The 26,336-nt window shown below is 32.9% G+C and overlaps 1 protein-coding gene across 4 annotated transcripts in view; it reads left to right on the top strand.

The window, feature by feature from the left end:
* The first annotated feature begins 9,736 nt into the window (after positions 1 to 9,736).
* LOC129226555 (septin-7-like) overlaps positions 9,737 to 26,336 on the top strand; it is a 143,047-nt gene continuing 126,447 nt past the window's right edge. For 3 of the 4 annotated variants that reach the window (XM_054861166.1, XM_054861164.1, XM_054861165.1), the window contains exons 1-2: positions 9,737 to 9,828; positions 11,669 to 11,694. In XM_054861166.1, coding sequence (XP_054717141.1) covers positions 9,807 to 9,828; positions 11,669 to 11,694 — 48 coding nt within the window. In that variant the 5' untranslated portion in view covers positions 9,737 to 9,806. Of the gene's footprint in view, positions 9,829 to 11,667; positions 11,695 to 26,336 lie in introns of those variants that run through there. The other variant, XM_054861167.1, reaches the window with a different exon arrangement.

Genomic DNA, 26,336 nt, shown 5'->3' with positions numbered 1-26,336 from the left:
ACAGGCTCCTCAGACAGAGAAGCGTTGCATCCTCGTAGGCTACGGTAATGAAGAGGATCTTTCAAACACGTCGGTCAATGCAGGAACGATCCTGGGCCCATGGTTACCATATTGGCGACTTCATCTATTTCAAGGCGAGATCTTATCAACATGACGAACACAGGACGAACATGATGCCAAAAAAAAGTGCGATACCATAAGCAATACAGTTGCAGTTTATTTTTCCTTTTTGGAAATACTTCCTGAAGGAGTATGTTCTTTCCGATTTTAAGTGTACTTTTTTTCATGTATTTGGTATTTTCAAGAATGGTAAACATCATTAAATGCAAATTAGTTTAAGAAAATAAACTGGTTCGTTCTGTATTCTAAAGTTATATATTTTGAATTATAATAAAACAAACTAAATGACGTTACAGTTTTTCCGCATTTTTTATGAAATTCCATTTGCACCAAAAAAATCTTTCCTAAATCAGAGATGCTCCTCTTCCCCCTCAAGAACAATGACGTCCCCTCCCCTCAAATGCATCCCCAAAATGAGATCCCCTAAGAACGACAAAGACAACTTTTAGCAAACCCTCCTCTCCCTAAAAATTTCAATCATTCTGTCTGCTCTAAAGTCCCACTCGCTGCACTTTATTTATCTATTTATTTTGAAGCTAGACAGCTTCACACAGATAGAGGACTGCGTGCCAAGCGCTTTGCCTCCGGACACACACAGGAAAGATTTACAACACTAGAGAAGGAAATAACACTCAAGGCACAGGCGGGAATCGAACCTACTATCTTCGGCTTGGAAGACGAAGCTTCTACCACAGAGCTACGGAGGCCCCTCGTTGTACTAACTACCTTAATTTTGATAACATATTAATTGACCCCCTTGAGTGCTCACTCAAGGGGGATCGTGGCACGAACCGTACCATAGAAATTTTAAGGGGTATCCTGGGTGCTGCTCCCGATTGGGGGGAGGGGACAACTACGAAACACATAGATGCAGAGGGGTACCCACCTTGGGGAGGTCATGGCGCACTGCACCATCGAAATTGTTATGGGGGGGAGGTATTTCGAGTAGTATTTTCCCTGTTATGGGGTCTTATTTTTGGAGGGGGTGCACCCTTGCTCTTAAGGGGAGAGGGGGAACCCCAAGATGCAGTAATTTTGCAAACTTTTTCTGCAAAATAATAGTCGTAACATTTTTCATTAGAAATGGTTCATTAAAAATTTTAATATTTTCTCTCTTTTCTTTTTGCTGATGATGTCAAAGTTATGGGGACTATAGAAAATGAAGAACAAGCAAATCAGCTGCAAGAGGATCTAGATCATATTACGGAGTGGGCTGATAAATGGGGTATGGCTGTTAATGTTGGGAAATGTCAAGTGCTACATTTAGGACATGGAAATAAGTGTACAAGTTATTATTTGTAAGGTTCAGTCATTAGTCAGGCAGACAAAGTTACTGATCTGGGGGTCCTAATAAGTCAGAATTTAAAGTTTAGCCAACAGTGCAGCATTGCTAGCAACAAAGCCAATAAGATGCTTGGGTTTATCAATAGATCTATTTCAAATAAATCTAAAGAAGTTCTTCTGCCCTTATATAGAAGTTTGGTAAGACCCCATTTGGAGTATGCTGTTCAGTTTTGGTCTCCTTATCTTAAGAAAGACGTTAATGTATTGGAAAGGGTTCAAAGGCGGGCTACAAGGCTAATAAGTGGAATTTCCCACTTAGATTATGATTCCAGGCTTAGAAGGCTAAAAATGTACAGTCTTGAGCAAAGAAGAGACCGAGTTGACATGATTCAGCTGTTTAAATTTATTAAAACGAAAGATGTTACGGGGCTAAAGTTTAGCACTGAAAACAGGACAAGGGGTCATTGTTTTAAGCTATTTAAATCTCAGGCTAACATGGATATTAGGAAAAATTATTATTTTAGCAGGGTAGTGGAACCTTGGAACAGCTTACCGGAAGAGGTGGTAATGAGCAAAGGAGTAGACAGTTTTAAGAGGGCCATTGATCTTCACTGGGGATTGTAAATTGACTAGGACCAGTCTAGCTGGGCCCAGAGCCTGTTGCTGGTCGTCACTTTTGTATCTGTATTTGTATTTTTGTAACATAGATACAGCTTACGCAACTTTCAAGAGAAACAATATTAACTTTTGGGTCAAAATGAACTGTATATCGCTTTTCCAACCCCATGCCGTTATGCATAAGCTTTGGAGAAAACAGCAATAAATATAGTTGGATACTGTGGCAATAAATATTGAGAGTTCAGAGATTGGTAATAAAATGATATGTATGACTTATTAAGAACGTGAGTAAATAGCAAAAGTAGTACTTCATTGCAAATGAAGAAATTCACAGGACATCAGTGGACGCCCAAAAACAGAAGCACAACCTTAGATATTGGGCTTTGCTAGGCGGGGGGAGCACCTTCATTGAGTCTCAAGCAATTCTCACTAATCCTTGAGTGCTTATGAAAACACGAAGATTGCTAAAGAGCCACAAGTAAGTCCGTCGTAATTTAGGGGGTTCGGGGCATGGGCGCGCATAAGCAAAATTTTAAGGGGAGAGGGGGATCAGATATTTTTTCCATGGTTTAGTAAGATACTTTCCGCATAGAAACCGATTTCAGTACAGATTAGAGTTATTAAAATTTGACATTTTTAATAATTTATTCATTAATGACTGGAGAAATGTTTTTACTTTCTTGCTAGAAAAAAAGTACTAAAAGCAAGGAAGTTCTAATTTCCAAGGTAGGGCTTGAGCCCCTCCCCCCCCCCTCCATGTGGACAAAAAAGAGGAAGGTCGAAAGTCCCCCTTGCTTTGGAAAAATAATGCTTTTTATTAGTTATAAGTGGATAGCGGGCGTGTTTTTCGTTGTTTTCCCCAAGTCAATTCCCCACTGAGTGCACACCCCCCTCCCTCCATGTCAAATTTCGAAATGAAGGACCGCAGAAAAATATTTCTCATTGTGCTGCCCCCTAATAGAGAATATGTTAGAATTTTTCCCCCCTTCCACTTCAAAGAAAACGCAAACCTACCTGGACTTAAGGCTACCCACCGATTTGTAACGTTAAACTATTATTTATTAATTTACTGCAGCGAAAAGGCAAGGAGCAAGTTACTACTTCATTAAGTTATTTACTTAGCCCAATTTATATAATATGTGCATATAAGTATAAAAAGGGCAAATGTATGTTCAAACTGACAAACTAAAACAATTCCTATCCTCTCCTACTCCATGATTAACAGACATTAAATTAACGTGACTAGGGGTGCAACCCCCCCCTACCAGTTTAAAAATGCCCTACTCTTGATTTTCTCCTGCAACAGAAACTGAGTATTTTCCGCATCGTTCCCTTGGTTTTTTTTTCTGAAATGACGAGCCTGTCAGGTGCTTGTACACTCAAAACAGCCTTCATTTAAAAAAAAAAAAAAAATCAAAACTATGACTTTTTAGTAATTAAAAAAAAAAAAAAAACGTTTAATACAGAAAAAAGTTCATATAGCAAACGGATTAAGGAGAAAAAAAAAACGATAACACTTGTTTAAAATAGAAAAGAATTTTCCAAGTAATGTGTTTCATACGATACATGATAGAATTCTGAATCGATTAAAATTCGACTAACTCTTAATAAAACTTTATGTGAAACAAAGTTAAATAACAATTCTTAATAAAACTATTTAATATATAAAGCTGAATAATTTTCTTGTAAATATACAGGCGTCTCTCGTATTCGTTCCGTGTAGTATCGAAATCGTGCTATACGAGACATTTTTAAACTTATTAACATATTTTTACACTAATTAATCATGTACATAGTAAAAATCATGTCAATATGTATCGTGTTGTATCGAAACCGTGTTATACGAGACTTAGAAATAATGTAAATCAAAGCATGTCTATCGTGCTATATCGAAACCAAGTTTCATGAAAAACAAAGTAAAACCTCATTAGAGTTATCAAACATTAACAGAATGTATTAAACAAAAAAGAAATGTCTTCTTTATTAAAGATACCTTTCGTGTTATATCAAAACCATGAAGTATTAAATTGAAGTTTCGTACTGTGTAATATCGAAACCGTGTTGTGCAAGTACCGTGTTATACGAGGGACGAATGTACTACAGTAAATTTGTTAAAATCGAACGTCAATTACATTGATTGTATAATAAAATAAAACCTGCTAAGTGTGAAGCATATGCAAAATATAATGCTGTGGTTTTATTTTAATTTAGAAGCAAAATTACCCACTTATAATTGTAATGTGTGTTGTTTAAATGCTAACACTGAAAAACACAATTACAGCATATAACCAAATCCAGAATAAAACATTTTTAAAAATTGGATGGTATGATAAATTGAGGAATGTCTCCACATGCTTTTCAGCACTTATTCAACATGGTGCGAATATTTTTAATGCTCTTGCTCAAATGTTCTTGACATTGAAATATGAATATAGCTTAAAATTACTCCTCTGTTGATTTGAAAGGATGATCTTTTTAAAATCCCCACGGAAAATGCATGTCTAATGACTATCATGCTAAACTTGTTACCAAACTACTATATTATTTTTACCATTAACTACTAATATAGTGCTTTTGTAGAAAACAATAAATTAAAGTACAAGAAAAATATATTTGACCCAAAGAAAGACAATCATTTTCTCTCTTAACTATAGCTTTGAAATTTAATATTTAAATACATAATTTAAAAAACTATATATGTCATTGCTTTGACGGGATTTTTGAAACATATCAATAACAAAGCATATATACCACTACTATTATACACTTAAGTTTTGCCGATACCTTTTACTTAAAATGCAATGTTGATTTAATGCTCATTTTCTTTTGATTCCCCTCCCTAGAATACTTTGCTTAATTTCTACTTTCCTCATACCCCTAATTTCTTACACCATAAAATTACAGATAATGATCTCTAAGTTTTAATGCCAGCATGCCAAAGAAGTTTTGTAAATGTTTTTCTTTCGACATTTATGAAACTTTTGCACCAGGAAAAACTTTAGAGTACTGAGCTAACTACAGGAATAACTTAGAGAAGCATATTCATTCTTGGTATGATAACAGCAAGAATTTGTTTTAAAATAGAATAATACAGATTTTTTTTAAGCCGGCTGTGTTACAATTCTAGGCAAAATAATTGTACCAGAAATAAAACATATCTGTGACCAAGTAAAAATGTTCAACTTTTTATCTCGAGGAAAATTAGCCTAAAAAGTGTTAGCATTTATAAAGAGGGTTTTAGTCATAAATTAAGTGACAACATCTCTTTATATTAATTCTGTAAATGCTTTTTATTACATCAGACACAAGAATCATATCTAGACTACACTATAATGACTGATGTTGAATGCACTTGAATTTTAACAAGTCGGTTTTAAAGCATTATTGCCAGCAAAATTAGTACTTCACAGCAGACTTTAATAAAGTAACTGTTGTGCAAGTTCTAAATTCAGCTAGTGTGCTTTAAGTTTCTATAACCTCATCCATCTTCTCATTATTTAGGATCAAACAATTGACATCTTGGTAAACTAACATGGAACCTTTCTGAAAAATAGATACATTAATAAACAAAAAATGTATTCATAATTCACAATACAAATTGAACATTCAACTTTGGGTCACATTGAAATAATTATTTTTATACTTATCTCACAGGAAGTTTGTGCATCAGATGAACTTAGTACTGATTTCTGACTGCAAAGCATAGACCCAGCATTTCAAAGATTCTAATGGTTGTTCTTGTTCATTGAAAGGTCCAGTTAAAGCATTATTACCAGCAAAATTAAGACTTTGCAGCAGACTTTAATAAAGTAACTGTCATGCAAAGTCTAAATTCAACTAGTGTCGTGCTTTAAGTTTCCATGAAATCATCAATCTTCTTGCTATTCAGGATCAAACAATTGCCATCTTGGTAAACTAACATGGAGGAACCCTTCTAAAAAATATGTAATAAGCAAAAAATGTATTCATAATTCACAATGCAAATTGAACATTCAACTTTGGGCACATTGAAATTATTTTTATACTTATCCCACAGGAAGTTTGTGCATCAGATGAACTTAATACTGATTTCTGACTGCAAAGCATAGACCCAGCATTTCAAAGATTCTAATGGTTGTTCTTGTTCATTGAAAGGTCCAGTTAAAGCATTATTACCAGCAAAATTAAGACTTTGCAGCAGACTTTAATAAAGTAACTGTCATGCAAAGTCTAAATTCAACTAGTGTTGTGCTTTAAGTTTCCTTGAAATCATCCATCTTCTCGCTATTCAGGATCAAACAATTGACATCTTGGTAAACTAACATGGAGGAACCCTTCTGAAAAATATACAATAAGCGAAAAATGTATTCATAATACAAATAGAACATTAAACTTTGGGCACACTGAAATAAAGCATTTTTATACACATGTCCGCAGGAATTTTGTGCATCAGATGAACTTGGAACTGATGACTGACCAGTGAAAAACCCGCAATCTCAAAGATTTCAATCATTGCTCTAACAATGACTACTCACTGAAAGGTGAACTTATACTTCAGGTTCTGTTGACAAATGTACCAGGTGCCCTACTAATTTAATAGAATAGTGTTTCATGCTTAAATAATTTAGCTCTTAGCAAACTACAAAAATCTTTCATTTGTTGCTAGACAAAGTCAAAGTTCAGTAGAAATTAAAAATCTGGCATATAATTTTAAGTAATGAATTAAACAGCTAAATAGTTTAATTATGTAAGGATTAGGAAATAAGTATTTTACTCATGATAAACACCTATTTGTTACACATCTATAATGCTGGATAAGAATAATACCTAAAATGCATGAATTTTGACAGTAAATTAAACAGCATATTGATTTCTGACACCAAGAATATGAAAATTAATAAATGTTCATTTTTGGAACACCTGGAAAGGCTAATAGGGAGAATATTCAACAAGAAGACAAGATATGATGATTGAATGGAAGGGGACTTAACAGGAAGAACCTTTACAGAGTTAATTTTTGAAGGAAATATTTTGCCGGGAAATTGAACAGTTAAAGGGCTATTCCACGGAAAACGGTAATTTTTTCCTGCATGTGACGCTTCATATATTTCATAAAAAATAATAATTTAAAAGGATAATGAACAAAATTTTGTTGCTTAAGATATCACAAAAGCATGTGTGACTTCTTTAGCCAAAATTTTCTTCAAAAATTATTTCTTTTTTATGAAATACAGAAATTGTCAGGTGCGGGACAAAATGACCATTTTCAATGGAATAGGCATAGACATTTTTTTTTTCAATGGTTTAAATAATTATTTCTAAACTTATGAGATATGTTTCCTTTACATTGGAACCATAGCTTTCAAAATCTGCAATTTGTTTCGTCATTGCTGTATTAAGCATTGCTGTATTAATAGAGCAAAAATATTAGCTTATCCACAAGCAAGTTACCAGAGGTTGACTTTAGATGTCACGCACGTGACGCATGTAAATAAATTTTAATTTAAATAACAAAATTGTTTCAGAAGTATCTTTGTATCAAATTTAAAGATTAAAAAAATTGCTTACTCCAGTTTCATTAAAATATTAAGAGATATAATGAAATGTTAATGAAATTTAAGCGTATTTTTGTCCCACATGTGACGGAAGAATGGCCCTAAATAGTTTCAACTATGCAACAGGAAAAGAAAATAAAAGTCAGAATGAAGTCATTTGATGCTCAACTACACAGGAGACAGAAAGAATCCTTACTTAAGACGTGATATCTGAAAGAAAGTTAATTTTAGCAGAAAATTAAATTTGCTGCTAAATATTCCTAATTGTTCAAGGAACAAAAATGCTTTACAGTACAATTTTCAATAGCGTTCATTAGAAACACATCTTTGCACGCTAATGGCTAACTGGAGGAATCTGCCCTTAAGAATAGATGACAGGAATAAATTTAATTCTGGCAGTAATTAAATTAATTATACATCAAAATGGTTTTACTAAATGAAGGAAATTAAACAATTTACTCACGATAACAGATTTCCAGTTGACGCAGATCTACGCACGCTAAAGGCTGACAGGAACAATTCTGGCAAAAGTCAACACGTCTGAGAAAAATGATTGTTAATTTTGGATAATTAAGCAACTCAGTAGCTTTAATTATGCAAGGAAAAGGAAACATCTAAATGTTTCACAAAGGATAAACGTTCAATGATGTGAATACATGCACGCTTACAGGAAGAATCCTTAAGGACGTCTTAACGAAATGTACATTAATTTAGGCGGGAAATTAAAAGAAGCCTAATAGTTTCGATTATTCAAGGGGGGGGGGAAGCAAAAATCTCAAGCACACGAGAAACGTTTATTTAATGCACACATATGCAAGCTAACGTCTAACAACAATTCCCATATTATATTAGATATCTGAAAGACGTCTAATTATGGCATAAATAAATATAAATTTTGTCCGGATAGAAAGTACAGATGCACAGAATGATAATCTAGAAAAAAAACCTAAGGCCTAGCCATAATAAATCTTAATACATGCTTTTAATTTCATGACCGTTGTACTGTCCAACCACAGATTGCATGGAATTTTCAAACGTCCAGATCAACGAATTTATGTGAATAAGGGGGAAAAGTAAAAATTTGATGCGCGTATTCCGCTCATTTGAATGAGACTCTGCTTCTGCAAAAGCTGACATCGGTAAAAAATAATAAATTTATCCATTTCCGGCTGTAAAACGGTGTTTGTCATTCCATACAATCCGTGGTCAGACAGTAAGCATAAATAAAGGAACATGTTCTTTTTCAAAATAAAAAAAAAACAAAAAGATACAACTTACTGTAGTCACATCCAAGAAAATGTTTCACTTACTTTCATGCATATTTAATTGTAAAAATCTCATCATAATAAATACTCTAACACATTACTCATTACTACACGGAAATTAAAAGAAGCCTAATAGTTTCGATTATTCAAGGGGGGGGGGAAGCAAAAATCTCAAGCACACGAGAAACGTTTATTTAATGCACACATATGCAAGCTAACGTCTAACAACAATTCCCATATTATATTAGATATCTGAAAGACGTCTAATTATGGCATAAATAAATATAAATTTTGTCCGGATAGAAAGTACAGATGCACAGAATGATAATCTAGAAAAAAAACCTAAGGCCTAGCCATAATAAATCTTAATACATGCTTTTAATTTCATGACCGTTGTACTGTCCAACCACAGATTGCATGGAATTTTCAAACGTCCAGATCAACGAATTTATGTGAATAAGGGGGAAAAGTAAAAATTTGATGCGCGTATTCCGCTCATTTGAATGAGACTCTGCTTCTGCAAAAGCTGACATCGGTAAAAAATAATAAATTTATCCATTTCCGGCTGTAAAACGGTGTTTGTCATTCCATACAATCCGTGGTCAGACAGTAAGCATAAATAAAGGAACATGTTCTTTTTCAAAATAAAAAAAAAACAAAAAGATACAACTTACTGTAGTCACATCCAAGAAAATGTTTCACTTACTTTCATGCATATTTAATTGTAAAAATCTCATCATAATAAATACATTAACACATTACTCATTACTACATTCTTCAAGCCATTTTTTAAACCACGCACGAGGTACAGGAAGAATCCTTGTCGCCAAGTCTTAGAATGATATCATTTAGCGCCAAAATATAGGGTTGCCTCCCGTTTATCTGTCAGGATCGTTCCTGCATTGACCGATTTTCATCTTTCAATATTAATAGTCACTGATTTTTGATTTTAAATTTAATGTAATGATACTGGATTAAACTGAAAATGCAAGCACCTCCCAAGCCTGGTGAGCATATAAAAATCATAAAAAATTTTCGTCAACTATTTCTGGGATTTTTATGTTTCTGTTTTGCACTAAAATTTTACATGACATTTCAATGTAAACATCCGAACCTTAAAGTTTTGAAATTTATTTTCATTTAAAAGCTTAGCTTTGCTACTCCATACTTTCATGAAAAGCACATGAACAATTTGATTTGTATTTAGAAACTCTCTTTTCTATTTAGGTATCTTAAAAAGGTTTAAAATGCCCGTTTTGTGCGCTTCTTTTATTACACAGAAATCGCCGTATTTCTTTCTCAAAAGCCAAAAATTTTGTCCGATACATTTATGTGGAATGTTATGTTCTGACCAGAGTCACCGTGAGCTCCATTCATTCTACTGTTTAAAATAATTAGTTAATCTAAGCACAATAGGTATGCAAGCAAAAGATTTTTCTTTTTCAGCAGGAACAAAAAGTTTTTAACTTGGTACATTGTTTTGGTGATTTGTTTTGAAAGAAAAGAAACTTTTGATTTGTTTTTATCCGAGTGAAATGTACGACATTTTCTTCTTCTTTTCTGACGATAATTTTTGAATGTTCCACGGGATTTTTTTTTTTTTGTTAGACGGATGGATTATGATAACATGGTTGGTGTGCGGAATTATATTTACACTTGAAAGATATTATTTGATGCCTCTTTTTGTTTATTTGGGGAAATATTTTAAATTGCAGTAAAAACCGCTTCACTCGCTATATGGAATTTTAAAGCAACTGGAAATCTAATTTAACGATTTGAGGAAAAGTTTTAAATTCCGAAGAAACATTAATAGGTTTTTTTTTTTTGAAAAGGTGTGTATACATTTTATACAAAGAAAAATGATCATTTCACATCAGAGGGGGAGGGAACGTCAATTTTTTAATTCAACGGACTTCCATTAAATTTTTAGCTCTTGAATCGCTGTGGGGGTACTGCTAATAATATATAAAGTTAAAAATTTGCAAGCAATAAAAGAATCCAGTGCAGACAAAACCATGATTATTTCAATTAAGAAGCATTTATTCTTATAACTGCTGATTAAAATTACATTAACTCAACTATACGCATTTCTAAATTATAAATTACTAGGTTAGCAGAAAGGAATAGCTCTTTTTTCCTTCGATTTAACTTCAAAGCAGATTCAACTTCACCATCTTCTCCAGCACGGTTTTGCGCTTGTTTAAATTTTCATTTCGTTTTCAATCCCGGCATGATTTTTTAGTAACTTACAAAGTAAAAGCTGAGAAATGTTTATTTGTTCTTCAGCATTTATTTGACTCATCACGGTTAAATTGTCAAAATATTTTAAAATGTCATTTTTTTCCCTGACAGTGAAATTATTGCACTTTTTCTCCATGGCTAAAATGTTTGAAAGTGTAACTGAGCAGGTAGAAAAATTCTGCTTTGATAAAAAGGGAACTATTTTTCTGGAAGCTATTTGTCAGGGTTTGCTTTTGTATTTCTGTTGATTGAAGAATAAAAAAGGGGAAAAAATTGAAAGTATATGAAAAAGTGATAACAATAAACGAAGACGGTGATTACAATATCCAACTTCTTTAACACATGTTAATATACAAATATTCCGGGATTTTGTGATTCTGATAACGTTAAGCGAATGATAACATTAACCGTGATGACATTAAGTGGCACCTACTGTAGTTACTCTATTTCTTAAAACATACCTGCTATGGTATTGTCCACAAATTGAAATGAAAATACATCCATTGTTTTCATACTATTTTTGCCTTTGAATAATTTTGTTCTTGTTGAAAGTGCATAGTTTAAATGATAGTGCTCCATGAAACTGTTATCTTTTTTTTCTTTCAGATTTTAATCTTTCATCTCGACGATATGGTAAGAAATTTAATAATTATCTTTTTTATATTTAGTTTAATCTAAAACTTGACTTTATATGGGTTTATATTTTTTCAATTTAATATCACTCCAATAATCATTTAACAACATTTAGCTTTTTGTAATTTCGGAGCCAAATTTTAAAATAACTAAATGTTTTCACTTTGGGGGTATGTTTTTCAATCGAATATTTGGTAAAAATTCTAACCAAATTTTCAGCAGAAAACTAAATAGTCTGTTAAATGTTATGTACTGTAATATTATAATTTTTATTTAATGCCAATTTAAAACAGAAAATGTTTATTTCTTTTGTATTTTGTGAAATGTTAGTGCATTTCCATTTGACATCCTATATTTATCTAATACATGAGTTGTAATTATTAGTGTAAAAAAATATAAAAAATCATTCCAAAAGCAAATGAATATATAGTGAATGGCTAATTTGATTCATGTTTATCTGCAATTTTGCACAAATCGATAATTTCTTTCCTGTTATATGATGATCTCATAAATTTAATCATGTTATGATACTTAAATTAAAGGGTACTAAGTGAAAATCGCCAAGCGATGATTCGCCGAATTGATGTAGAAATCCGCCAATTTTCTTACAACCCTTGTTGGGCGTATTTACTTCGTGAATCATCACTTGGTGTTGGGCGTAATAATTTGGTGGTTTTTTCTTACGCCCGGCTAACAGAAACGTACCAAATAAAGAGCCCTACGTACAAAAAGTTTTAAAATATTACTTATCACCAAGTTATACTTAAAATATCATTACAACATACAGGGCCATTCCACCGTCACCTGCGAGACAAAAATACGCTGAAATTGCATTAACATTTCATCGTATCTCTTAATAAATTTAATGAAACAGGGGTAAACAATTTCTTTAATCTTTACATTTGATACAAAGATACTCCTGACACAATTATATTTTTATTAAACAATTTTGTTATTTAAAATAAAATTTATTCACATGCCTCACATGCGGGACATCCAAAGTCAACCTCTGGTAACTTGCTTATGAATAAACTAATATTTTGCTCTATTAATACATCAATGACGAAACAAATTGTATATTTTGAAAGCTATGGTTCCAACGTAAAGGAAACATATCTTATTTAGAAACAATTATTTAAACCATTGAAAAAAAATGTATATGCCCATTCCATTGAAAATGGTCATTTTGTCCCGCATGTGACGATTCCTACCGTTCATAAAAAAGAAATAATTTTTGATTTGTTTATTTCTTTTGTATTTTGTGAAATGTTAGTGCATTTCCATTTGACATCCTATATTTATCTAATACATGAGTTGTAATTATTAGTGTAAAAAAATATAAAAAATCATTCCAAAAGCAAATGAATATATAGTGAATGGCTAATTTGATTCATGTTTATCTGCAATTTTGCACAAATCGATAATTTCTTTCCTGTTATATGATGATCTCATAAATTTAATCATGTTATGATACTTAAATTAAAGGGTACTAAGTGAAAATCGCCAAGCGATGATTCGCCGAATTGATGTAGAAATCCGCCAATTTTCTTACAACCCTTGTTGGGCGTATTTACTTCGTGAATCATCACTTGGTGTTGGGCGTAATAATTTGGTGGTTTTTTCTTACGCCCGGCTAACAGAAACGTACCAAATAAAGAGCCCTACGTACAAAAAGTTTTAAAATATTACTTATCACCAAGTTATACTTAAAATATCATTACAACATACAGGGCCATTCCACCGTCACCTGCGAGACAAAAATACGCTGAAATTGCATTAACATTTCATCGTATCTCTTAATAAATTTAATGAAACAGGGGTAAACAATTTCTTTAATCTTTACATTTGATACAAAGATACTCCTGACACAATTATATTTTTATTAAACAATTTTGTTATTTAAAATAAAATTTATTCACATGCCTCACATGCGGGACATCCAAAGTCAACCTCTGGTAACTTGCTTATGAATAAACTAATATTTTGCTCTATTAATACATCAATGACGAAACAAATTGTATATTTTGAAAGCTATGGTTCCAACGTAAAGGAAACATATCTTATTTAGAAACAATTATTTAAACCATTGAAAAAAAATGTATATGCCCATTCCATTGAAAATGGTCATTTTGTCCCGCATGTGACCATTCCTACCGTTCATAAAAAAGAAATAATTTTTGAAGAAAGTTTTTGCTTAAGAAATCACACGTGCGTTTGTGATTTCTTAAGCTACAAAACTTTGTTCATCATCCTTTTAAATTATTATTTTTTATGAAATATAGGAAGCGTCAGGTGCGGGACAAAATTACCGCTCTCCGTGGAATGGCCCTACAATGTATTCAAATACTTTTCTGCTGCTATCTTAGTATCTTTGATAAATGATGAATATGTTTATCAAAATTGAAGTTGAGGAGTTGAATTCAAACATTGGTTAGATATTTGTGTGTGTGTGTGCAGGGGCGGATACAGAAAAATTCTTTGGAGGAGGCCCGTGAAATTGAATAGCACCCTCCCCCCCCCATACAATGTTTTCATGACTTTTTTTTTTAAGGATCCCTTCAGGTCTATGAATTCATTTTTAAGTAGTACATAAATATTATGCACAAAGGGTTTCCACTCTTCTAGCAGATTAAAAAATAGGGCCTTTATATTGCCATTTTCCAGCACCAATATAGGACCATTTCATGCAATGGTGCAACAAGAAATTTTTCACGGTGGAAAGAGTTTTGCTAAAAAACATACACACATATGTAGGTTTATAGTCGGACCTTGTTATATATGGTCACTCTTCGGGACTTTGGAAGGTGACCTTATAAAGGTGGTGTTCTTATAACCAATTTAGCCAATTCATGTGCATTTGTTAATGAATAAGCATGTATATAAATGGAAAATTCTGTGTCAGATCTAATACATTTCAAATTATCAGTTTATTAGGTTCTAGCTTTTTACCAAATGTCTTTGCCTGTTTATTAAAAGTTGAAGAGTTCGTCAAATCCTAAAAAATAGATAATTTTTAGGACTTTTTACAACTAAATATGTCCCCCTTTTAAGAGAGCCCCCCCCCCCCCACACACACAAACAATACTTGAAAATAGAACATTTATCACTTTTGAAGACCCGTGAGAACCCCGTAATATCACCAAGATGCTATACAATGAGCAGTTTTAATTAGGAGCATTGTCATAATGATTAGGCAAGGACAAGGTTATTAAGTAAACCCATACCTCATTTGAGTTTTTATAAATTAATTTATATTTTAACTGTAAAATATTATATGATTCAGAAAATCATTACGTCATAGCATAATAAGTTTTATTGAAAAATTCAGAAACTATGTCTGTGTGAATTTCAAAGCCGTTGCCGATTTGTTCGTAAAGCCATGGTGCAGTTGAGATAACATTGTGGTACTACATGCCAATTCCATTAGTATCATGGTTTTGCCAAGAAATTACCAACCATATGATTTCTTCAATTTGCATTTTTTATAAGCTGAAAAAGAAATCTATATTTCACAAATAGCTTCTTGGATCAAAATGACTCTTTTAGGCACACCTACACATTTAAAAATAAATGTTAATTATTGGTTTAATCAAAGAAGAATTAATGGACAAATTGCGATATTACATTCCCTTGAATTCAAAACCAGTGAGATAAATGTGTTCTGCCACTCTGGCTTCTGACTTCAGAATTACTTCTTTAGCAAAAAAATGCTTTTGTTCAAAATATACTGCAAGTGGAAGTCAATTTCAAAATAAGTAATTATATGAAAAATTAATTCATCCTTTTGGGGGGCACGGTCCCCTGCCCCCCTAAAATACGCTACTGTGTGTGTGTTTAAGTGCAAAAGATACTTACTTTGCCAGAGATCTTAGAACTTCAGGAATTAATGTACTGCAAAATTAAATATGTTTCATTTGTATATTATTAATCATCTTTTTAAATATTTAAAATGATAATTATTTTTATCTGCAAATTTTATTTCAAAAAAAAAAAAAAAAAAACAGTTGATTAACTTTACTTGTTTGGGACATTTGCCATGAAGTTTTTTGTTTCCTTTCCTACTTATTGTTTCCTAAATTAATAATGAAATTAATGTAAAGTTAAATAAATAAAGTAAGTTAGAGTAGAGTAGAGAGAGTTAATGTAATGTTAAGTAAAATTGAAAATGTGGCAAAATTGTAATTTAACATCTTATTTTTGCATTAAAATTACTCAGAATGTGATAATAATAGAAAGCAATTTAAATTAATTGTGTACTAATAGTACTGTACTAAAATTTCATTCAATGAAAATTGTTTGTATACCAATTATTGAATACAGTGAAATTCTGAAACAAGGGGGGTGGGGATTCTCAATTTGCCAAATGAAAAATGTAAGAGCATGCATACATCTCGTACACACATAACTTCTGAGTATTAGGCATCATTAAAAATAATTTTAAGAACTAAAAAATAAATAATCTCAAAGTTGCAATATAGTTTTCAAATTTGCCAAATTAGGGACCTTTTTATTAGATCTTGGTGACTTCCCATCTGGAGGGCCCTGGTTACAACAAACTTCAAAGTACCTTAAATTTTGTTCATTGTAGCGGGAATTTCGTTGTAATGAAATTCAAGCAATGTAATTGGAATTAATTGGGGACTGAAAATTTGTTTTGTTTGAATTTATATTTTGCTGTAATTATACCAAAAAACAACCAAAACGACGCCCACTTGAATGCAGTCACAATTATTTCTCAAATCCAGGAGGGTCAATTGCCCGTGCTGACACCCCTAAATGACGGGCTTGCCCAAATGTCGCATTGGTCAACTGCAGTGAACGAAAGTAAATAACTTATATGAACTAACTAAAATGTTAACCTTTTTGCAAAATTAAAAAATTAAAACAAGGTTGAAATAAAGCAGTAAGAATATAGGGTTGCCATCAAAATTTTAGTTGAAAATCGTTGCTTTAGTATCCTGAAATTTAAAATATAGTCGCCTAAATAGTCTCCTCAGAGGAAGTCTAGTTGCATTTTGAATCAGTGAAGTTGCTTTAACCAATTATCTTTTTTTAATTTACTAACTCAAAAACTACATCGCATGACACAACCACACAATATAACATCTTGAAACATAACTACATCTAGTAAATACAAGAAAATCAAAACTTAATTTCTCAGATTTAGCATTTGTTTCAACATTTACTTTACCCCCTTGTGGTTGGACAGTCCCAGAACTACATGTTAAATGGACGAGATATCTCGTCAAGAACTGCAAGGTGGTTAAATCATTTTAGGCATTTTTCGATGGAATTACTGTTTTTAAAATGTTCGTTACTTTTCACATAACGTCATTTTGTTAGTGTCACAAAGTGAAAAGTAAACTTCAGTATTTTTTAAAAATTTTAACTTTAACTACTCTGGTTTTAAAAACGTAAAGTAAAAAATCAAGTTTGTGTGATTGAAACAAACATAAATTACTGCATAGTGTAAAATTTTGAACATTTAATTTTAAACTTTGATGACAAAATGGAAAACTTGGACATTTCTTGGGATTTCAAAAACACAACTGATAAAACTTGGTTTTCTTTTGTTAACAATGTTTTAACTTTTGTTTATTTTTGTTCTTCTCCCTTCTTGTAACTTTTCCGCACTTTCTATTCCTTATTCTAATTTCGGACAAATCACTTTTCTCAATAGCTGATTTCAGTCTTTGGTTTGCTAGTTCTAAGACAGAATCTGGAGACTCTTGATTGGATTTCTTATTTGTGCAATCACCTCTGCCTTGTCTTTTGAGTTGTTCAGTTGGTGTTGTTTTACATTTGATTTCTTCCTCTCTCTGTTTTTTATTTTATTTTTTTATCATCTTTTTAGTTTTTTGTTTTCTTTCAAAGTCTGTTCTATCAACTTTCTTAGTTTCTCCAGATAATTTTAATATGACTTGGGTACCCATATGTCATTTTTTTAGAGATACTTTGTTATTTTTACATCTGTTAGACATTGGTATTTTGCCAAATAATCTCTTATATTTAGTCTTCATTTAGTATCCGCTCAGACATTTTAGATTAAAAGTGAGCAGCCAATTTTCTTCTGTTTTGATTACTCATGTCTCACTACCATATAAAATGATTGGTCTAGTAAGGGTTTTGTACTGTTTTATTTTTGTATTAACAGTGAGGAGTTTAGATTTTAATTGACTCTTTAAACCAAAGTAGCTTCTATTAGTTATCGAAATTCTATAAAATTTGTTAGTTATTAAAATAAAACCTAAATAAGTTAATCTAAGGTAGCATACAATCAAACTTATGCCTGATTGTCAATAAAAATATTTACAAGATGCAAAAGAATTGTTAAATAATTGGATAAGTTAAATTTTGGCATGCTTCCAAAAATTTAGTTATTTATTATTTATAAAAATGAAACATAAAATAAGGTAATAAAAAATAGCATATGTCAAAATAATTTCCGATTGTCAAAAACATTGAAACGTTTACAAGATGCAAAAGGATTGAAATCTAAAACAGAGGAAGTATTTTTCTTGACACATGAGTTGAGCACATTATACCCATTGCTCTTTCTTTTTTTTTTTCAATAAATATCACAAAATATGAAAAAAGTCGCCTAAATATGTAAAAAAGTCGCCAATTTTTAAAAAATAGTGGTGTTTAGACCATTTTTGATCAAAAATGTCACCATAGTCGCCTACAGTCAGAAAGAGTCGCCGTTTTAGTCGCCAGTGGCAACCCAGGAATATAAACCTTCCTAAGAACAAATGCTTTCCATGTGAGCTATGTGAAGTAATTATTTATAATTTCTATGCGGCAGTGGAGCAGCAAAGGGGGAGTTTTGGGGGTGACAACACCTCCCTCCCTCCTGAGTCATTGGGTTTAACATAAATGCATATTCTAATGCAGTAGTTTTGGCATATGAAAGTTTGGTCCAAAAAAAAAAAAAAAAAAAAAAAAACCTTCAGAAAGTATTTCTATCAAAAAAATTCCTTTCAGAAGGTATTTTTGATCAAAATACCCTTCTGAAGGTATTTTTGATCAAAAAAAAAATCCTCTCCAAGAGGTAATTCTGGCTGTGCTAGTGCTATGCAGTATTGGATTTTTGGTTGTTATCATGCATCACACATGATAACATATGCGTGTTGTACACATGCATCGATGTATTTTCTATACTGTTTTTTCACTTTATTTTAATTTTGTTTTCTATTTTCTTTTCATGTACCTTTGGATGAATCTTCTTGACATCTATCAGTAAGTTAACTTTTTACTGCATGTTAATACAAAAATTTAAAATGGAATTTATGAATATTTTTTTTGGATTCTGAAATATTTTAAGGTATATATCATTTATTTTAATGAGTAATTGAATTGAGTTTACAGGATGTGAATATATATATATACAGGGGTCTGGCCAGAGCAAATTTGGGTCCGTTAACGGACCCTTCACAAAAATCCGATCAACCAAAAGGGACCTTTCACAAAAATCCGATCAACCAAAACGGACCTTTCACAAAATTCTGGTAAACAAAAACGGACCTTTCACAAATTGTTTATTGAAAGAGCAAATCTCAAATTAAAATAATACAGCATATTTAAAGTTAAATTAGAGGAATCAACTAATTAGAGAAAAAAAAAATCGGCACTCTTGTGATGCTCCTGCAAGCCATAAATAATTACTACCGCCAAATAAATATAATGCCTGTTGTTGGTTTCTTTGAAAGAAATTAACAGCTGTAAGTCAGTTTGGTTTATAATTTTGCTTGTTTGTTTTATGCTGCTGTGTTGTTGTAAACTTCTTTGGAAAAGCGTCAACATTCTCTAAATAGGCGTAGTAAGCACTTTTCTCCCCACTCATGGTTTAATCATCAATAATATACAGCGAAATGAATTTAGAACTGCAAAGGATAGTATGGGTGGGGCGGATGTGATCGCTTCAGATAGGGTTACAAAATTCAAACTTATCGCCACTTAGTGTCTAGTGTCTGGTGGTGCGATGTTAAACTGTTATTTTGGGAGAAAGTTATATGGGTTTGGTTTTTCGATACTAAAAAGGATAATTAACTTTAAATAAACTTTTATTTACCGCTATTTTTGATACATTAGGATGCAAATAAATGAAGTCTCTTTATTTTTATAACAAAGCCTATTTCAAGTTTTTAAAGGGGAATTCCATTTTCTTTTATGAGTCAATAATTAAAATGCTGAATCGATGGTTTATTTTTTATTTTATTTATTTATTTATTTATTTTTGCTTCAACTGTGTCGAGATATTAATGATATGTTTATCATAAGACTCTAAAATGCAATTCAAAAGTAATTTTATCAAAAATATTTATTTTACAAGCCGTTTTTATACTTTTGATTCCTTCACTTTGAGGATTGCAATCTCTTTGCATCCGCTGTGGAAATCTGACTTTTCGAATTTTCGATGTTTAGTACGCTTAGTTAAGAGGTAAACAAATAAAATATTTTTTTATTTTTGTGAAAATCACGGAGTTTATAAGGTTTGAACGAAACTCTGTGCTCTTAAACAGTGTCTTGGGTTAAAAAGTTAAATGCTGAGCCCTTGCCTAATTTTTTTTCTTACAGTTATTTTAAATACTATACAAAAAACATTTCTAGTATAATTTAACATGATGTAGAATGGTAGATAAATATTGATACTTGAGGGGTGCCCATCTCCCAGGGTGCGATGCCTCCCCCCTCTCCCCAAATACTAGAAAAATACTCAAGAAGGATATTCTCAACAGAAAAGAGAGAAAACACTCAACTTTAAGTGTCAATGATGCAGTTTCCACCATTTCAAGAGTCTAAACTTGCGTTTTTACAAGAAATTTTTTTTTTTTAGTCCGGTTAATTTAGACAATGAAAATAACAAAAATTCCGGGAAAGCTAAATTTTTGTAGAGACCTTGGGTTAAGCATTACAAATAAAGTGCCAAAAGTCCCCATCGATCCCATGTGCGCTAAAAAAGTTATTCGGGGTCAAAGGTCAAAATTTTAGGTTTTTTGGTTTTTTCTCGAAAACGGTAAGTTTTATCGAAAACTACCGCAGACCAAAGTTGTAGATCTCAAAATTATCTATAAAAATGGTCCTTATGATTTTTTTCTCCAAGCCCAAACCTTCCCAGATATTGCGTACTCTCAAAAGACAGCCAGTCATTTACAGAATCCCCTCTACTCGCGTGACCTTGAATAACATCTGGCTATTCTCGTCCGTGTGGCATCGTTCACGTATCCCCAACCCCAGGTGCCCAACCCACTTAAGAGCAAAGGCGCACCCCCCTCATTTTCGCGGAAATCCCCCCCCCAAAAGCATGCCTCCCCCCAAATAAAAAATACCCCTCAAAACAATCCCCCTAAAAATTTCGATGGTGCAGTCATGGGGGGGGGGGGGGGTCAAGACCTCTCCTAGGAAGGGGAGGGCAACCCTGACGTACCTGCTTCTTTTCGAGTTAAACGTGCAGTTCGAGTGAATAAACGTATTTATCACAAGCTTCTACTGTTGTTTGTGCTGATCAATATTTAAGAAAAATGTCACAATTTCGTTTTATTTGCAATAAACTTTTGACTGAAGGTGAAACTGTTGTGCTGGGCAGTTGTGGAATGCCAACTTTAATTGATGCAAGTCTCGGGAGAAGTTATAAGAACGCTGATTATTTAAGAAGTCAAAAGTCCGTTACAATTCGCGTGAGTTGCAGAAAATCATACACAAAGGTTAAGTATAAAAATTTTAAAATAATGTGGCTTGCAACAGCCCACATCAGTCACCCTTTGAAACAAAAGACGTTGCTAAAGAAATTTTAATGGGTTTTGAGCCCTCAAACTGTAACCACATTGATTACAATAAAACATAAGTTTGGCATGCGAGTTGAACTATTTTACTTCTCATAATTTTCAGTCTTGATTGAAATTGTGGCTTGATGGTATTGTGGCTTAATATTTCTAGATTCTAATCTGACTCGAATAAATCCATCCTTTTTGGTTAGGCAGCAAACTGTACCTGACATTTATTTTTCTTATTTTACCTATCGTCTCGCTGCTTTAGTATGACGTGAAGTTTTGAAATCCATACTACTCAACTGGTACGCCACCAAGCAATTTCTTTCAAAGTTTTATCGGAAGTCCCCTTTTTAAAAGAGGGAGCTGCCGAGTTTTAACAGTTCTGCTTATCGATGAGCTCATAGCAGTCTCTCTGCTTCAAAATTGAAATCTGGAATTATACATCTTCATTGTCCATCTTCGAACTGATCGTCGTAAAACTTTTTTTTTACAGTTCCTGTCGCCACCCTTTAGATAAGACATTCTTGTTCAGGTATTTTCTAGTCACTTATAATAAAAGACTCTAAATGGACTCTTATAATTATTGTTACGGTACTGTTCTCATAGTTGTGTTCATAAGAATTGTACAGAGCTCCTAAAACGAGACGACTTGAAAGTATAAAGTAAGGAGAAGGCTTAAAGTATATATCTGTATCTGTTCCTCTAAAGTAGTGGTTCTCAACATTTCCGACTCTGCTCCCCTTTGAGCACTGACGTGTGATCACATTCACACCCCTTCCTCACCACATTATTATATATGTTCAGGTAGTACAATAGAAAAATTGTAGTTTGAATCAGATGCTGATTATTGAATGAAAATACAGTGATTTTGCATACAAAATTTAACTTTTCTACCCACAACTTAATTTTGAACATACAGAGTTTATTTTACACGGTTTCGATTATATGCAGGTTTAAGATTTGACATCTTTATTTTATTTTACGCGGATGAGTTTCGGTTTTACGTGGATGTGGTATGCAAACAGATAAAATTTCTCCTTTTTCAAAATCCAAACTCCTAAAGATTGCAGATTACACATAATATAATGCATTTTGGCATTGCTAATAATTGACTTGGGCCACTGGAGATATTTTATGCAATTGGTTCCAGAGCTCTTTCTAGAAGTAAAGTTATTCAACTCATACAGTTCAGAACTCACTGGTAGAAAAGCTTTTAGGAGTGTCAAAGGAGGACAAAATCAACGAGGATACCAACATCCATGACACAATACCGAAAACGTTCACATTGAAAATTTTGAGCCATACCTTGACAGCTGCAAATGATTTCTGATTTGTTAGTGAAGGATTCTATCATGGAAATGGCACAAGTGATAATACATGCGTTAATGCTCTACAAAGAACTGCAGAGAAAAATTCTTAACGGCTGCCAAAATACTATCATAGCCAACTTATTTTTATAAACAAAATTAATTTATGTTTTCTTTATGACTATGTATGTTGTGCATATATAGCAATATAAGTACACATTAAACTATTGGGTTGTTCGGAAAGTCATTTCGTTTTTTTTGGGGAACATGAAAGACAGTTTTCGTATAATGAATAAATATTTTATTAAATTATATATTGGCCATTCTGGTCCAACACCTTTTGCCATCTTTCTGGCAGTAACATAATTCCCCTCTCATAAAAGTTTTGGTCCTTGCTGGCAAAAAACTGGTTCAGGTGGTTTTTGACATCTTCATTTGAGGTAAAGGTTTTGCCATCCAAAAAATTTTGCAGGGACCGGAACAAATAGTAGTCGGAAGGCGCCAGATCTGGAGAATATGGTGGATGTTGCAGTACGTCCCATTCAAGCTGTAAAAGTTTTTGGGGAGTGACCAGACTTGTGTGAGGTCTCGCATTATCCTGGTGGAACACTACACCCTTCCTGTTGATTAATTCGGGCCTCTTCTCTTTAAGTGAATCATTCAATTTGTCCAGCTGATGACAATAGACTTCTGAATTAATCGTTGTATTGTCCGGCAAAAGCTCAAAAAAAAACGATTCCTTTGACATCCCACCAAACGGAGAGCATCACCTTTTTTTGGTGAATGTTGGCTTTTGACACGCTTTGAGCCGGTTCATCTTTTCTGCTCCATGACCTCTTGCGTTTAACATTGTTGTAAACAAACCATTTTTCGTCCCCAGTAATAATCCGCTTCAAAAATGGATCATTTTCTTGACGTTTGAGGAGCGAATCACACGCGTCAACGCGACGACACAAATTTCGCTCCGTAAGGACATGGGGCACCCACACATCGAGCTTCGAGGTTAAGCCCATGCCTTTCAAATGGCCATAAACAGTCGAATTCGACAAATTTAATCTCTCACCGATCTCTCGTGTGGTTATTCGCCGATTTGCATCAACTAATGCCTTTATCGCATCTTTGTCAGCTTCGACCGGCCTTCCAGACCGTGGTGCATCTTCGACATCAAAATTGCCGGATCGAAATTTTGCAAACCAGTTCTGGCACTGGCGTACTGTTAACACGCCTTCTCCATACACATCCATAAATTTTTTTCTCGCTTGGACAGCATTTTTACCTTTTCTGAAGTAAAAAAGTAAAATATGACGAAAATGCTGCTTATTGCTCTCCATATTTAAAAGGGCACCAACCAAAAACTACTGCGTAGAATTAATAGAACTTTTTCACACACAAGCCTTGCAATATCAGCTCTCAAGACATATAATGGTTATGCGGCTTAAGTGTGAAGTTGGTTTCGAAAAAACGTAATTAAGTCCTCTGACGGGAAAAAACGAAATTACTTTCCGAACAACCCAATAATAATAAAATTAGTCATCACTGGAATGAAATATATTTTTCCATCTATGGAACCTAACCCCTATTTTAACACTATAATTAGGTCTCAATTTACGCGGCATTTCTGTGGAACGTAACCCCCGCGTAAAACGAGGGTCTACGGTATTATTAATAAGAATATCTGAAATCAAAGAACCAAATGCAAACCAAACCTGGCAGCATTGGGAAGATTGCGCAGATCCTAATCACAGCATTACAACCCTACCAGGTTAAGTTTGCCTTAACTAGTATTCAAGTGAGGTTGACATGTAATACAAGTCATTTTCACAGTGTCAATGGCAGGGTTTGCCAATTTATATCACAATGTATATCTGATATTTATTTTGAAAATATCATGATATTTTGGTATTTTTAATATTTATTTTGAAAACATCATAATATTATGGTATTTTTGATTATTTATTTTTTTAACTACGGTATTTTTAATACAAAAATTAAATTAATCATATTATTATTGTTCATTTATTATTAAAAATAGCCAAAAAGTAATGCACTGGTAGAATCCATCTCAATTCAACAAGGGGTGTAGCATGATGGTCTCCGATTTTTTTGAATTTAACATACGTTAAAATTCATAAAATATTAAGAAATCTGTTTTTTTTTTTTTTTTTTTTTGCCCAAAAAAATTCCTTGGCTGAGAAAGCCAAGGTACAGGCCGCCAAAGATGACGACCCTGTCATGATTTCTCACTTGGGATTTTGGTCGAAATTTTAAAGTACATAATCTCAGGAATGGTAGAACTTATTTTGTTGTGGTTTGTTTTGTTTAAAAGGATATGTTTTCTTGGTTTAAAACATTATGCAACATTTTGAAATGTGCTTTAGTTTTCATTCCAGTCTTTTGAAAAAGTTTTTAATAATTTTTTTGATTTTTCTCAAATGCCAATTTCAAAAAATTACATTTTTTTTTTTTACAGTTTGTTAATACCATTGAGCACTACATTCCCTGAAAAGGAGAACTTCCACTTTTTTGTTTAAGAGATTTTAGAGGCATTTGAAACTAGTATGTTGTGGCCATCACGAAACTTTCTTCTATATATATATATATTTTTTTTTTTTTCTGATCCCGCCCCATGCTTGACGAGGAAGCAATATTCCCAACAAAAACAAAATGACACATGCAAAAACTTGACGACTATCCCAATGTCTGAATTATAGCAAAAGCAAAGCAAAGAGCGAAAATTGAAAGTTATTTTAAAAGCCTTGCTTGAATGAATTACAAATATTTTATTTGTTAACAAACATAAGATGGCAACAGTTCAAAATTTTAAATCATTGAGATAATATTTCCTATCATTTCCATACAATTAAAATCACGAGAAATACGCAGACGACAATCTATTACGATTTATCTTTCTTATTGTTGCATTAATAAAGCTATTTTTATTCGCAAAAAAAAAAAAAAAAAAAAAAAAAAATCAACACCTCTTGGAGCGATCGGCGTCAAAATAGAACCAAAGCCTGTTTACATATGGATTCACATATATTCCAAACTTCAACCAGAACGTAGCATTACTTCTTGAGATAGGGCACTCAAAATGGAAAAAAAGAACGGGTGATTGCGCTACTCCCTTTTTAGCTGTTGACACAAAAATAAAATCAGTTCTTATACCCACTAAGGGCTACTTGCCGATAAATTTTTCTTTCATTCCGTTCATTATTTCTTGAGATACAGCAGTCACAATTGACGACAAAAAACGTTCTATAGCTCAACCCCCGTTTGAGTTATTGACACCAAAATTGAATCAGCACCTGTTCCTGTTAATGGCAACATATGGACCAAATTTTGTTTGATTCCGCCAGTTACTTCCTGAGGAATAGCAAGCACGCGTAACTCGAAAAACGTCCCATTGCTCCATCCCCCTTGGAGGAATTCGCGCCAAAAACTAATGGGCACAAGTTCACATAAGGGCACGTATGTGTACTAAATTTCGTTCGATTTCATGCGGTAGTTTTTGTTGTAGAGCGGCCACAAAAAACTGGTCACACACAGACGTGACACACATACATA

Source organism: Uloborus diversus, chromosome 7 (assembly GCF_026930045.1).
Source record: "Uloborus diversus isolate 005 chromosome 7, Udiv.v.3.1, whole genome shotgun sequence".
Taxonomy (NCBI): domain Eukaryota; kingdom Metazoa; phylum Arthropoda; class Arachnida; order Araneae; family Uloboridae; genus Uloborus; species Uloborus diversus.
This window is presented reverse-complemented; position numbering and strand designations above follow the sequence as displayed.